General features: G+C 53.2%; 1 protein-coding gene across 1 annotated transcript in view; it reads right to left on the bottom strand.

Moving 5' to 3' along the window:
* LOC105481216 (villin 1) overlaps nucleotides 1-14,308 on the bottom strand; it is a 31,925-nt gene that overhangs the window by 13,896 nt on the left and 3,721 nt on the right. The window contains exons 2-16 of the mRNA XM_011740617.3: nucleotides 13,509-13,594; nucleotides 13,020-13,094; nucleotides 11,576-11,772; nucleotides 9,617-9,725; nucleotides 9,353-9,463; nucleotides 8,177-8,379; nucleotides 7,989-8,067; nucleotides 7,716-7,814; nucleotides 6,789-6,942; nucleotides 5,707-5,807; nucleotides 5,480-5,617; nucleotides 4,712-4,870; nucleotides 1,914-2,093; nucleotides 1,191-1,336; nucleotides 9-153 (exon numbers count right to left, since the gene is read on the bottom strand). Coding sequence (XP_011738919.2) covers nucleotides 9-153; nucleotides 1,191-1,336; nucleotides 1,914-2,093; nucleotides 4,712-4,870; nucleotides 5,480-5,617; nucleotides 5,707-5,807; nucleotides 6,789-6,942; nucleotides 7,716-7,814; nucleotides 7,989-8,067; nucleotides 8,177-8,379; nucleotides 9,353-9,463; nucleotides 9,617-9,725; nucleotides 11,576-11,772; nucleotides 13,020-13,094; nucleotides 13,509-13,583 — 1,971 coding nt within the window. The 5' untranslated portion in view covers nucleotides 13,584-13,594. The remainder of the gene's footprint in view (nucleotides 1-8; nucleotides 154-1,190; nucleotides 1,337-1,913; nucleotides 2,094-4,711; nucleotides 4,871-5,479; nucleotides 5,618-5,706; nucleotides 5,808-6,788; nucleotides 6,943-7,715; nucleotides 7,815-7,988; nucleotides 8,068-8,176; nucleotides 8,380-9,352; nucleotides 9,464-9,616; nucleotides 9,726-11,575; nucleotides 11,773-13,019; nucleotides 13,095-13,508; nucleotides 13,595-14,308) is intronic.

Below are 14,308 nucleotides of genomic sequence, written 5' to 3'. Positions count from 1 at the left end.
GGTCCTACCTGGTCCCAGACATCTAGTAGGAACACGTCATCCTCTTCCAAGTCATCCTGATTGAAGTCAGGGATCTCTGTGGCCAGGAAGCGCCCAGTCTGGTTGGAACATTCAAAGAGCCGGGGGGTGATGACCAGGTTTTCTTCCTGTAGTCTGCAGGATGGAGAGAAGATTGTACTGGCAGAAGGAAGGTATGGCAAAAGGAGATTGAGGACAGAACTCTGAGGAAGGGACTCTGGCATGGAAAGGTCATTTCCAGCAAAATGCTCTGTCTTCTGATTGATAAAAGGGTCCCCTCTAATTCCAGGAGTGCTCTGAGGGAGAAATTGTCACTGCTTTCTGGACATGCATTCCAGTGGCTTTTGCAGAGCCTTGTTAGGAAGTTCTTCCTGATATCTTCCCTCCATCCCTCCTGCTGCTACTACAGTACATGCCCTTTTGCTTTTGAACTAGGGACCAGTGGATCATGGATATTCTCTAGAAAAACCATTTGAGCCAGGCACAGTGTCCCATGCCTGTCATCCTAGCACTTTGGGAGGCTGAGGCAGGTGGATCACCTGAGGTCAGGAGTTCGAGACCAGCCTGGCCAACATGGTGAAACCCCGCCTCTACTAAAATACAAAAATTGACCAGGCATGTTGGCAGGTGCCTGTAATCCCAGCTACCCAGGAGGCTGCAGCATGAGAATTGCTGGAACCTGGGAGGCGGAGGCAGAGGCTGCAGTGAGCCGAGATTGCACCACTGCATTCCAGCCTGGGTGACAGAACGAGACTCTGTCACAAAAACAAAACCATTTGAAAGAGGGCTTGTAGCTGGTGCCCCTCAGCATCCCAGGCCTGTATCAGGACCTAAAGGCAGGCTGGCCTCTGGCATCTTCTTACTGAAAGGCAAACCTCTAGCACTGCCCCTCGCTTTGAACTGCCTCCTATGGCCAGGAATTCCCTTTGCCAAGGAAATACCCCACCAGGTCCCAGGCATACTGAAGTGAGCAGCACAGACACAGCCCCTGACCAAGAGGCTCCAAGGGCATGGACTGCCCTTGATTCATCTTGTATCCCTGGGGGCCTGGCACAGGGCCTGACACACAGTGTCCTTAGTCCATGCCTGCTGTAGGTTCTGAGTGTGGGGATGGAGATGGTGGGAGGCTCCCCCACCTTGGTAACCTGGAGGCAGAGGGACCTGAGAGTTACCTCTTGGTGTTGGCATAGGGGGCCTTCCCGCCCAGGGCCATCCAGAAGTTGGCTGGCTCCTGCCCTTCCACCACCACTTGCTTCTCCGTCCGGGAGATGGTGTCAGCAACCATCTTGGCCATCTCCCGCTCGTCTCCGCTACAGCCCTAGGAAAAAAAAGGGTTGGCCAATTTCTAGTGCCACCCCTACCCCCACCCTCCTACCACATTCACTACCCAGAGTTCCAGGGTCTAAGAGGGCTCTCCTGGGTCAGGACTCTGTGTATACAGGCCACACGGGGACAATTACATGCTCTCCTCTGTCCTTGACACTCCAAAGAATAGAAGAAACTAGAGAGTATTTTGAAGGGTCAAGAGGGACTCCAAGAGGCTATGCATTCTTCTTACAGAGATCAAAGGAGAGGCAGTGACAGGCTCAGGATAGTGAGAGAGAGCCCAAGACATAAAGACAGACCAACACAGGGACAGATGGAGGTGGCCAGAGAAACAGAACAAGAGAGACTGACTCAGAGAGGCAGAGAATCTGAGGATGGTCATTGACGAGGCAGAAAGATAGACCCAGAGCTACTGAGGAGGGAGAGACTGGGCTCCAGAGGTGGCTGAGAACCGAGCAGGCGCAACTTAGTTGGCCAGGGGTTCCTGCCCTCACCTAGGGGCTGCTGTGAAACTGGGGGACTGCCAGGACCCACTTGGGGATGGGGAGACCTCTAGGCCCTGAACACACCTTCCCACACCATAGGTAGCAGCAGGACTGGGTCTTGAGGACAAAGACATCATTGGAATTGAGGAAATTGGCCCGCGCTGGGACCTCAAAGGCCTTTGTGTTGTTGGCGCCCGTTCCCTGGACCTGGAACAGTCGTGTGGAGGGCCCAGGCTCCAAGTTGTTAGCTCGGGAGGTGCCTCCCTGCAGGTGAGGGGAGAAGGCAGGGAGAGAGAGTCAGGAGTCACATAGTAAAGAAGATGATGAAGGAACAGAGGGGCACAAAGAGAATCAGAGAGGGACAGGGTAGGGCAGGGCGGCTTGCCCCTGCAGCTCCTCTGATGCTCTGTCACCAGGTCTTTCTAAAACATTGTTTGCATCATGGCGCTTCTCTGCTGAAAAACGTTCAGTGACTCCCCGTTGCTTATGGCCTAAAACCCAGCTCCTCAACTTTGCCTTTGAAGGCCGCACGTGACGAAGATGCAAACTGCCTTTGCAGACACTGCTGCCATCAAACCCTCCAGCTTAGCTCTGCCAGGCTTTTTTTTTTTTTTTTTTTTTTGAGATGGAGTTTTGCTTTTGTTGCCCAGGCTGGAGTGCAATGGCACTATCTCAGCTCACTGCACCCTTCGCCTCCCGGGTTCAAGCAATTCTGCCTCAGCCTCCTGGGTCGCTGGGATTATAGGCACCCACCACCATGCCTGGCTAATTTTTGTATTTTTAGTAGAGACAGGGTTTCTCCATGTTGGTCAGGCTGGTCTGGAACTCACGACTTCAGGTGATCCGCCCACCTCGGCCTCCCAAAGTGCTGGGATTACAGACGTGAGCCACAGCGCCTAGCCTTTTATTTATTTTTTTTTTCCTTGAGACTGAGTTTTGCTCTGTTGCCCAGGCTGGAGTGCAATGGTGTGATCCTGACTCACTGCCTCCCAGGTTCAAGCGATTCTCCTGCCCCAGCCTCCCCAGTAGCTGGGATTATAGGCACGCACCACCACATTCAGCTAATTTTTGTACTTTTAGTAGAGACAGGGTTTCACCACGTTGGCCAGGCTGGTCTTGAACTCCTGACCTCAGGTGATCCACCTGCCTCCACCTCCCAAAGTGCGGGATTACAGGCGTGAACCACCACACCTGGCCAGTTCCACCAGGCTTCTGATGTTCCCTACAGAGCCTCTCCCCCGGGCCTTTGTCCTTGCTGTGCCCCCTGCATTGTGTGCCCTCATTTTACCTCTGCTAAACTCTTCAACTCTGACCCAAATGTCAAGACAAATGTCTCCTCTAAATCCCCTCCTGCCCATAAACTCTATGACATTCCCAGATTATTATACTCCGGCTCCTCTTTTGACTCAACTTTTACTTCTGGCATTTCTTTTTTTTTTTTTTTTTTTTTTTTTTTGAGACAGAGTCTCTCTCTGTTGCCCAGGCTGGAGTGCAGTGGCACAGTCTCGGCTCACTGCAACCTCCGCCTCCCAGGTTCAAGTGATTCTTCTGCCTCAGCCTCCCGAGTAGCTGGGACTACAGGTGCACACCACCACGCCCAGCTAATTTTTGTATTTTTAGTAGAGACAGGGTTTTGCCCTATTGGTCAAGCTGGTCTCAAACTCCTGACCTCGTGATCCGCCCGCCTCGGCCTCCCAAAGTGTTGGGATTACAGGCGTGAACCACTGTGCCTGGCCTACTTCTTGCATTTAACCACATGGTTCCTTAGACTGTTGGTTCACTGCTAATATGTCTGTCCTCTCCCAACAAGATGGCGAACTGTATTAGCATGCCATTCTTCTCCTTGCTTGGGGAATTGCAAAGGACTGTGTGTTTAAGGCACTCAATAGGCAGATTATTGCTTAAATGATTGCATGAGATGTCTGTTTCATTATGTTGGAAGGCACCAATGCAGTTTTCACAGGTGCATCATTTAAGCAAATCTAGCCAAAATATCTTCCTTTTTTATGTAAAGGATTCAAGGAGTTGGGGTGTAGAGGGCAGGCAGTACTTACATATGGTGAATGTGCATTACATGTTTTTGTTTTGTTTTGTTTTCTTGAGATGGAATTTCATTCTTGTTGCCCAGGCTGGAGTACAGTGGCACAGTCTCAGCTCACTGCAACATCTGCCTCCTGGTTTCAAGCAACTCTCCTGCCTCAGCCTCCCAAGTGGCTGGGATTACAGGCATGTACCACCATGCCCAGCTACTTTTTGTATTTAGTAGAGATGGGGTTTCGCCATGTTGGTTGGGCTGGTCTTGAACTACTGACCTCAGGTGATCCACCCACTTCAGCCTCCCAAAGTACTGGGATTACAGGTGTGAGCCACCACACCCGGCCTTTTTTTTTTTTTTTTTAAAAGACGGAGTCTCGCTCTGTTGCCCAGGCTGGAATGCAATGGCACGATCTCAGCTCACTGCAACCTCCGCCTCCCAGGTTCAAGAGATTCTTCTGCCTCAGCCTCCTGAGTAGCTGAGATTACAGGCACCCACCATCATGCCTGGCTAATGTTTTGTATTTTTGTAGAGACGGGTTTCACCATGTTGGCCAGGCTGGTCTTGAACTCCTGACCTCAGGTGATCTACCCACCTCAGACTCCAAAGTGCTGGGATTACAGGCATGAGCCACTATGCCCGGCCCAATTACATGTATTTCTAAAGTAACCAAATGGGTTATTTCTATTACCAGTTCCACATAGGTGATAGAACCTCCAGGGTAGTCTCCTATGAAGAATGGGCTTCACCCTAAGTCCTGCTCCCACCACCCATCCACTTCCCCATCTCCTGGATGCCTGTCTTGCCACAATGGGTACTGCCAGGCACCTCAGTTCAGCAGCCACACCTGGTATACCACCATGCGTCCCTTGAAGATGGACATAAGATGAGGCGGCTCCTTGCCCATTGGGACCCGGATCTGGACTGGTTCACCATTGTACTTCTGGTCCAGGATGACGGCTTGATAAGCTGATGCTGTAATTTCATCTTGGCTGGCCTGGCTGCCCTGGGGATGAGCAGGAGGGAGTGAATGGGATAGGGTCAGCCCCCAATTCTGACCCCATCCTCAGCCTCAGCAACAACTCCATTCCCAAGTCTGACCTGGTCCTAAACCCAATTTTCTTCCCCACCAAACTCCACTGTGAAACAGCCAAAACCCCAATCTGACCCAGACCTCAGTTCTGATCTCAACCTCAAACCTAATTCTTTCGCAGACCCAGCCCAGCCCTGACCTACCTGCAACCCCAGCTTTAACCCCAAACCTCCTCCTTTCCTTACTGCTCCTTCTTCAGGGAAGCATCACAGGCACCACACCACTCACTCCTAGACCCACTCCCTGCTCCATCACATCTAGACACAGAATCCCACGGGCAGAGCAAGTGATAAGAATGTGCAGAAGGCAATGAAAATTGGAAGGGAGACTCAGAGAACCAAATGGAAAAGCACTGTGAATGGGGGTACTAGCTGGACCTCATAGCCAAAGCAGTCCTTCTTGAAGCGGTGAGATCCCCATCCCCAGAGGTATTCAACCCAAGGGTGATGGCCACTTAGCAGGAGTATGTACAAGGTGGAGCTAAGCCAGCTATGCTCTGGGTGGGACGTGGCGGGACCTGACCTGCCAGATGTAGAGCAGGTAGTGCTGCTTGTTTCCGATGAGGTAGGTGTAGAGCAGCAGGTAGCAGTCACCCCCATAGAAGTGGCCTAGCCACTTGGAATCCACAGGTACCAGCTCTAGGTTCTCAATGCGCCACACCTAGGGCCAGTATCAGGCCAGGGTGAGGTCCAGGAACAGGTTCCACCATCCCTGCTCCACCCAGCACGGGCCTCTCTGCCCTCACATACCTGCACTTCCCCACTCCCATCATCTACCATCTTCTGCTGGGCAGCCACCTGAGGCTTGACATGCATGGATGTGGCATCAAACTTCACCTGTTCCACTTTGGCTAGAGTAGGGGAAATCATGACACCAATTGTCACCAGCTGAGGCCCCCCAGGTCCTCACAACAGCCCTGAATGGTGGCTACAATTCTTAGACCCATTTTCAGATGAGGAAACCGAAGCAAGAGAGATTCAGTAGCTTACCTGGTTGCACAGAATGTGGCAGAGCTACAGTAGAGAACCATATCTCCCTCCCTCTAAAACTCCTGCTTCACCAGTGCCTCCCAGGGAGCCAAGAGAGGCATAAGAGCAAGGCTTTAGCTTTGTTGATCTACATCCTGACCCCTGCAGCATTCAGACTTCAAGCCTTGACCTCGTCTCCCAGCTCAATAGGGAGCTCTGCAATGATGGAGGCTGTACACTATTATTTCTCCTCTCCTAGGTGCCGGGCACCGAGCTTGCCCTCAGCAAATACTGGCGGGTAAGAGACTGAGCTGTTTGGTTTCCAGGGAGGCCCAACCCCTTCCCAAATGAAACATCACATCACTCTCAGCTCCCTTTTTTTTTTTTTTTTTGAGACAGAGTTTCACTCTTGTTGCCTAGGCTGGAGTGCAATGGCACGATCTTGGTTCACTGCAACATCCACCTCCCAAATTCAAGCGATTCTCCTGCCGCAGCCTCTTGAGCAGCTGGGGTTACAGGCATGCACCACCATGCTTGGCTAATTTTTTTTTTTTTTTCAGTACAGACCGGGTTTCACCATGTTAGGCTAGTCTCGAACTCCTGACCTCAGGTGATCCACCCGCCTCAGCCACCCAAAGTGCTGGGAATACAGGCATGTGCCACCACGACCAGCCCTCTCGGCTCCCTTTTTGTGACAACTAGAGTTTGTCCATGTCTCCACCCGCTAGGATAAGCCCAGAGCCGATGTAAAAGTCTTCGTGGAAGATGCATGTCAGGGAAGGAGGGTGGGTGGTGGACCAAGTGGCTCTCCTGGCCCAGCTCCTGGATCCTGGCTCCCTCACTGCCCCATGACTGGCCCTCACCCACGGAGCCCATAGTGTGGGTTTTGCCCAGGCCTGAAGTCCGGTTGGATGCTGTCCACTTCTGGAATAGCTGCTGAAAGACGGCCGACTCAGCCCCATCATTCTGCACCTCCACCTGTGTGCTTGGTGGGTACTGCTTGGCTTTGATGAAGTTCTGGAAAGAGAAAGGGCTGGAAGCTATGCCCCTCCCCTAGTCCCCACTCCCAGTGCAAGCCAAAACCTGGCTCTAACCTAACCAGATCCACCATCAGATCTACCCCTGGCACCAAAACTGAACCCAAACCCAATCCCAATGCTAATCCCCAACCTAACCCTACTCTGACCCCCAGCATCAAGGTCAAATCTGATACCGCCTGAAACCTAATACTGGCCTCAAGACTCACTCTGACGTCAACCTCAAATCTAATACCCAAACACAACTCTGACCCCAATCCCAAAGCCAAATCTAACTCCTAAGGTGACCCTACCTCAATGCTAATCCTAATGCCCAGTCCCCAATCCAACACTGGCACTGGCCCCAAGCCAGTTAGGGTTATGGCTCCAGCCCCAGCAATGACCCCAAACTCTGACTTGGTCCTGGTCTGAGCTGACCCAATCCCCTTCTGTAGGAAGCCAGCCTCCTTCCATTTCTCCTTCCCTTCTCTAAACTCAGCTCAGGTGCAGGGAGTTGAGAGCCCATATCCTGAGGTGGCCCCAGGGTTGTCTGGTGGTTGACTCCCTGGTGTGCAGAGAACCCCCAAGATGACTATAGAATGGCCCCTCAGGCCCCTCCCATTGGACCGTGCCCAGCCCTCATCCTGCTGCTCCCAGCCTTCCCTGCCTCTGCCTTGGCGCTATGCCCTGGTCTGAGCCTGCCTGCCCACCCCATGCAGCTATCTGCTCTCTCCCTCCCATCACTCTGCCCTCCTCCTGGATCCCCACCCCTACCAGCGCATGGCTCATGGCTCCCTTCTTCTCTTGCTCATTGGCTTTCTTCCCCTTCCATACGTAGATCTTCAGGCCCCCCTGGTCCAGGATGTAACAGTCCTAGAGTTGGGAGAGGTAAGAGTCTGATGGAGCTGGAAGTGCTGGACTGGGACAGCCTCACACACAAAAAGAGTCTCTCCCTCCCATGCCCACCCCAAGCCCTCTGGAATTTTTCTGGCTTGAGGGAGAGGGGGCCAGGCTGCAGTGGGCTGGGGGGTCTCCAGACCCTCTCACCTCGTGACTGAGCAGGTCCTGCGTCAGCGGCCGTGTGGCGACTTCCCTCACCACCAGATTCCCCTCAGCGTCAGACACACTGCAGGACAGAAGCAAGGCATAGATGGAGAGGGGCCCCAAGCCCCTCAGCCAGGGCACCTGCTCCCAGGGAGTCCCCAGCACCCAGGAAGACCCCACTGGGCACTTACTGGTACAGTTTGAGTGCAGCCTTGAGTGCCGGCTCCACCACTGTGTCGGGCACAGCTGCCTTCAGCTCCCCGCGCTTGCCCAGCACATGGTTCATCACCTCCATCAGCTTCGGGGATGCCGATTCATTCTCTCCGTCCACCACGCCTACATAGGTGCGCCCTCCCCGCTCCTGGTCTCGGATCTCTTTGGCCAGAGTCATGCCCTGCAGGAACGCCCCTGGTGACCCATCGGGAGTAGTAGGGGAACAAGGCAGTGTCTGCCACCCCACACCCTGCCAGGCAAGCCCAGACCACCTACAGCAGCAGCCACAGGGGTTGAGACCCCTGCCCTGCTTTTCCCTGTTGGAGGGGTCAAGCTTTTAAGGCATGTAAGGAAACCAGGGAGAAGGCAGCTGGGAAAGCAGGTTTCCCCACCATCAGGAAGGTGCTCAAGCAGGCTTGCTGGGCTTTCTGTTCTGACAGTGTGGGAAATGTATGCTTAGACTTCACAGTTCCAGACAACAGCTGAGCCCCAAGGATCACAGTACTCAATCTCTTCCGCCGGGTGCGGTGGCTCACACCTATAATCCCAACACTCTGGGAGGCCGAGGCGGATGGATCACCTGAGGTCAGGAGTTCAAGACCAGCCTGGCCATGGTGAAACCCTGTCTCTACTAAAAACACACAAAAAATTAGCTGGGCATGGTAGTGCACGCCTATAATCCCAGCTACTCAGGAGGCTGAGGCAGGAGAATCACTTGAACCCAGAAGGTGGAGGTTTCAGTGAGCTGAGATCATGCCATTGCACTCCAGCCAGGGCAAAAAGAGCAAAACTGCATCTCAAAAAAAAAAAAAAAAAAATCTCTTTGCCCCCAAACATGCTTGCAGCCTCACAGTGCACACACAGCGCCAATGTGCTGTGAGTATAAACACACATACGCCCATGCCCATTTCATTCACCACTGGATCACCAAGGCTTAGCACAGGCTCTGCCACACTGTAGAGACTCATTCTGAGTGGATTGACCACAAGCTCTCACACACAAACTCCAACATGCACACCTGCCCCAAACACATGGAGAGTGATCCACCTTCAAACACACTGTCCCCAATAGTCAGTGGGGAGAGGCCTGGGGAAAGGAGCAGGTGGGGGCAGTCGAGGATTTGAGAGGGAGGTGTGGTGCATGGGAAGGTTTACCCTGAGTCTCTCCATGCGGTTACTTTCAGGTCCATTCCACTGGATGATAAGCTTCCCGAGGTCCAGGAGGAAAACATCCCCTCGGTTGAAACTCTTCCAGGACATCTCTACCTAGGGAGCCACGGGGGAAGTGCAGACCCCACTCAGAGCTCGCCTATCATCCATCATCTTGGCCACCCCTCCTTGCCCCTCACCCCTCCTCAGCCCCTGCCCTCCGCCCTGGGCCTCACAGCCCTGGCCGATGCTCCAGTGGGGCCTGCCTACCTCTCCAGCTACCACGTTCCTCTTGCCCTTGACATGCAGCAGCCTCTGGACATCATAGGAGTTGGTCTCCACGTGATTCATGCCAGAAGCCACGCCTCCTTTCCGGATCCTGAGAAGAGGTGAGCAGACCCAGGGGAGTGGGCTGGGAGGTGTGCCTGGCCCCTGTTCTCCCAGGTCCTGGCTGCCACACTGAGGTCACCTGAGGGCCAGGCTGGGAGTAGGCGAGGTGAATGAGGTGCTGAGGATGCAAACTTTAGGGAGTCACTCACTGTCAGGTCCTGAAAGTGCAAGGTTGGCCTGTGGCATGCCCTTGAACCACCCTGACAGTCAAAGCAACCTTAAACTCTGCACCCTAGATCTTCACTCATCTCGCCATTGTCCCTGCCCTGTGGAGAGGCCTGCAAAGAAGGGTCATGATATATGAAGAGTAGGAAATGTGTTAATAGGCCAGGTGCGGTGACTCCTGCCTATAATCCCAGCACTTTGGGAAGCCAAGGTGGGCAGATCATTTGAGGTCAGGAGTTCCAGACCAGCCTGGCCAACATGGTGAAACCCTGTCTCTACTAAAAATACAAGTTAGCTGGGCATGGTGGTGGGTGCCTGTAATCACAACTACTCAGGAGGCTGAGACAGAAGAATCGTTTGAACCCCGGGGGCGGAGGTTTGCAGTGAGCCGAGATCACGCCACTGCACTCCAGCCTGGGCGACAAGAGTGAGACTCCATCTCAAAAAAAAAAAAAAAAAAAGGAAATGTATTAATAAATAGGGACAGAATCCTGAGGACAGGGGATCAAAGTGGAAGAAAAAACAAGAAGGGAGAGGTGCCACTCCAGTGCCCACAGGAATGGACTACTGCTGTAGTGTGGGAAGAGAAGAGCAAGACAAAAAAGAAGAATGGGAACTGTGGCTAATTAGAGAGCCCCCGGCTTGTCCTACAGGTCAGTAACAACTCAGCTCCAGAGTGTGTGTTTTCCTGGGGAAAGCTAAGCTAGAACTTCAACTTGTACAGAAAAGCCAGCAGTCTGGTCTGGGAGTGGTAGCTCATGCCTGTAATCCCAGGACTTTAGGAGGCTGAGGTAGGAGAATCACTTGAGCCCAGGAGTTTGAGACCAGCCTGGGCAACAGAGCAAGACCTTCATCTCTACAAAATATATATATAAAAAAATTAGCTGGGCTTGGTGGCTCAGGCCTGTGATCCCAGTTACTCAAGAGGCTAAGGTGGGGCCGGGCGTGGTGGCTCACACCTATAATCCCAGCACTCTGGGAGGCCGAGGCGGATGGATCACTTGAGGTCAGGAGTTCGAGATCAGCCTGCCTATGGTGAAACCCTGTCTCTACTAAAAATACGAAAATTAGCCAGACCTGGTGGTGTGCACCTGTAATCCCAGCTACTGGGGAGGCTGAGGCACGAGAATTGCTTGAGCCCAGGAGGCGGAGGTTGCAGTGAGCCAAGACTTTGCCACTGTGCCACTGTACTCCAGCCTGGGCAATAAAGCAAGACTCCATCTGGAAAAAAAAAGGAAGAAAAAGAAAAGCTGGCAGTCTTGGTTTTTAGTGTGGTAGGCCTGCATTAGAGATGGGGGAGCAGCCATTTGTCTATTGGCCAGAGTTGGGCGATTAGGCACTGAGCTCTCCAGGACATTCAAGTAGGAGCTGATTTACAGAGATTCACAAGAGTTACAGAATTTCAGAACAGCCTCCAGACCAAGGGCAGAGCAGTGGCAGAAATAAGAGTTGGGGAGTGGAAAAGTGAAGGACAATCACCAAAAACTCATGAGGGTCCCCCTCGTGCCTCCCCCCACAGTTCCAGGGTCCCTTCCCCGTCCTAGGTCACCTCCCCCTGCTCCAAGTGTTCTTCCCAGACCCGAACAGGTCTGGGTGTCCCTGCCTCTTCAGCCCCAACCTCTCCATCCCTACCACTCATCCTCATTCCCTCAGCCTGCAGCCCGCCCTCCCTACACAAGGCCTTGCTTGAAGTAGCCTCGGAAGGCCTCGCTCTCGTTGCCCTGGACCTCGCGGTGCTGCACAGCCCGGCCCTTCAGGAAGTCATCCATTTGTGTGGTGTAGATGGCAGCTGCCCCCTGCTCATCCAGGGATGAGTCCTGGCCAATCCAGTAGTGGATGTCATAGGACAGGTTGCTGGCTGTCTTGTGGATCTAGGGAAAAGGTGTCCAGTGTACCCGAGACCCTGGGCTCCCACAGCCCCTCCCACTCTGTGTGACCTCCCACACAGGTGCCGTCCAGGACCATGGGGGAGCGTGGCACAGGGCAAGTGCACTAGGCTAGTGGTTAGGGGCCCTGAGTCATGGCCCAGCTCTACCACTGACTCTCCGAGACATGGCTTCTCCTCTCCAGGCCTCACTTGCCTCACCTCAGAAACAACTTGCTTATGCCAGGCACAGTGGCTCACGCCTGTAATCCCAGCACTTTGGGAGGTCAAGGCGGGCGAATCACCAGGAGTTCAAGACCAGCCTGGTCAACATGGCAAAACTCTGTCTTTAATAAAAATATAAAAATTAGCCAGGTGGGGTGGCGGGTGCCTATAATCCCAGCCACTCGGGAGGCTGAGACACGAGAATCACTTGAACCCGGGAGGCAGAGGTTGCAGTGAGCCAAGATCGTGCCACTGCACTCCAGCCTGGGCGACAGAGCGAGACTATCTAAAAAATAATAATAATAAATACATAAAATAAAAATTTAAAATGAGTCAATATAAAGAAAAAAATACAAATGTCTTAATAGTACAGGTGGTACCAGGGTGTGGTGAAAATCAAGGTGATATGAAGATGACTACGAGGCTGGGCATGGTGGCTCATGCCTGTAATCCTAGCATTTGGGGAGGCAGAGGCAGGTGGATCACCTGAGGTCAGGAGTTCAAGACCAGCCTAACCAACATGGTGAAACCCTGTCTCTACTAAAAAATACAAAAAAATTAGCTGATTGTGGTGGCACGTGCCTGTAGTTCAAGCTACTCTCAAGGCTAAGGCAGGAGAATCACTTGAACGTGGGAAGTGGAGGTTGCAGTGAGGCAAGGTCGCACCACTGCACTCCAACCTGGGCAACAGAGCGAGACTCCTTCTGAAAAAAATTTTAAAGAAAGAAGATGACTATGGATTTTGGAAATGTGGACTCAAGTTAGGGTGATATGGCAACAATGCAGAAGTTTCCCCAAGAATGTGAATCCACGGAAATTGGCCTTAGCTGGAAGCCCAGTGGATCAAGGGCAGCAAGAGCCTCTGACCTCTGTAAAGCCACCACAAGGTTGGGCACTTGGGCATACCCAGTAAATTCTGTCTTGGGGTGAAGCCAGGCCAGCTCTCCCCATGGTCCCCAGCCTGTTTCCTCCCTGACACCACAGTGGGTTTTGCTGTCTGCTCAGCCTCCTCCTCTGCCCCTGACTCACAGCCAGGATGATGTAGCAGTCACCATCGAAGAAGCTCCCAAAGGTGCTGGAAGGAACAGGCACCATCTGCATGGCCTAAGGAGAGAAAAGGGGTCAGAGGGGCTTCCCTGGACCACCAGGACCCCTAGGCCTGGGAGGAGGGCCCAGGGTAGGAGGCATCGGAAAAAAAGAGCCGGGCCCAGGAATGAAAGGAGAGAAAAGGAAGAGAGAGGGAAACTGTGTGAGGGGCGGGAGAAGGAAAATCAATGGTGGGAAAGGAAGGGACGAGTGAGGAAGAAGAAGTGGAGAGGAAGGTTGAGAGACAGAGGGAGAAGAAATGGAGAAAGGGAAAGGGAGACCATCCGGGGTGTGGATGATGCGGGAGGTGAGGGGCTGAGCTCTCAGGGGCTGCAGGGCAGGAGCAGAGGAAACTAAGAGAAATCCCAGGCCTCTGCCTTGCCTCCCTCCACCCCAGGCCTGCGAGGCCCCCATGCCCAGACAGGGCCTCACCTCGATCCTCCATATCTGCAGCCCCGGGGTGGTGATGTTGAGGGAGCCTTTGACTTGGGCGCTCAGCTTGGTCATGGTGAGTGAGCCTGGGGGAGAAGGCATTGGGAGCAGGGGCACCCTGAGTTCAGATGCTGCCCTTCCAGTCTGCCCCTAGAGAACTCCCAACAGTGCCAGGAGGTCGCAGGCTCAGGGGCCTGGGGGAGCATAGAGGGTTACTCCTCACTCAGTGACCATTTCTGCTTGTTTAGTACCGAATCCGCAGTGTCTAGCACAGTGACTTTGCTCGATAAAGGAAGAGATGTGGAGGGAAGGAGTGAGGGATGGATGAATGAATGAATGAATGGATGAACAGAGTGAACCCTCCCACTGTGAACCACTCTCTGCCCGCTAAACTGGAAGGAACGCCCCTCCCCAAGCTTTTCTCCTCACGTCAGCCCTTTCTCCATTTTTTTTTTTTTTTTCCTTTTCTTTTTGAGATGGAGTCCCGCTCTGTCACACAGGCTAGAGTGCAGTATCGTGATCTCAGCTCACTGCAATCTCTGCCTCCCAGGTTCAAGTGATTCTCCTGCCTCAGCCCCCCGCATAGCTGGGATTACAGGCATGAGCCACCATGCCTAGATAATTTTGTATTTTTAATAGAGGCGGGGTTTCCCCATGTCGGCCAGGCTGGTCTCAAATTCCTGACCTCAGGTGATCCACCTGCCACAGCCTCCCAAAGTGCTGGGATTACAGGCGTGAGCCACCGTGCCCAACCAGCCCTTTCTGCTTGGACCTGTAGCTGTGTTCACTCCAGCTGCTCA

The sequence above is a fragment of the Macaca nemestrina genome, chromosome 11 (genome assembly GCF_043159975.1).
Source record: "Macaca nemestrina isolate mMacNem1 chromosome 11, mMacNem.hap1, whole genome shotgun sequence".
In the NCBI taxonomy this organism is placed as follows: Eukaryota; Metazoa; Chordata; class Mammalia; order Primates; family Cercopithecidae; genus Macaca; species Macaca nemestrina.
Note: the sequence above shows the minus strand (reverse complement) of the source record. Positions and strands in the feature narration are given on the sequence as shown.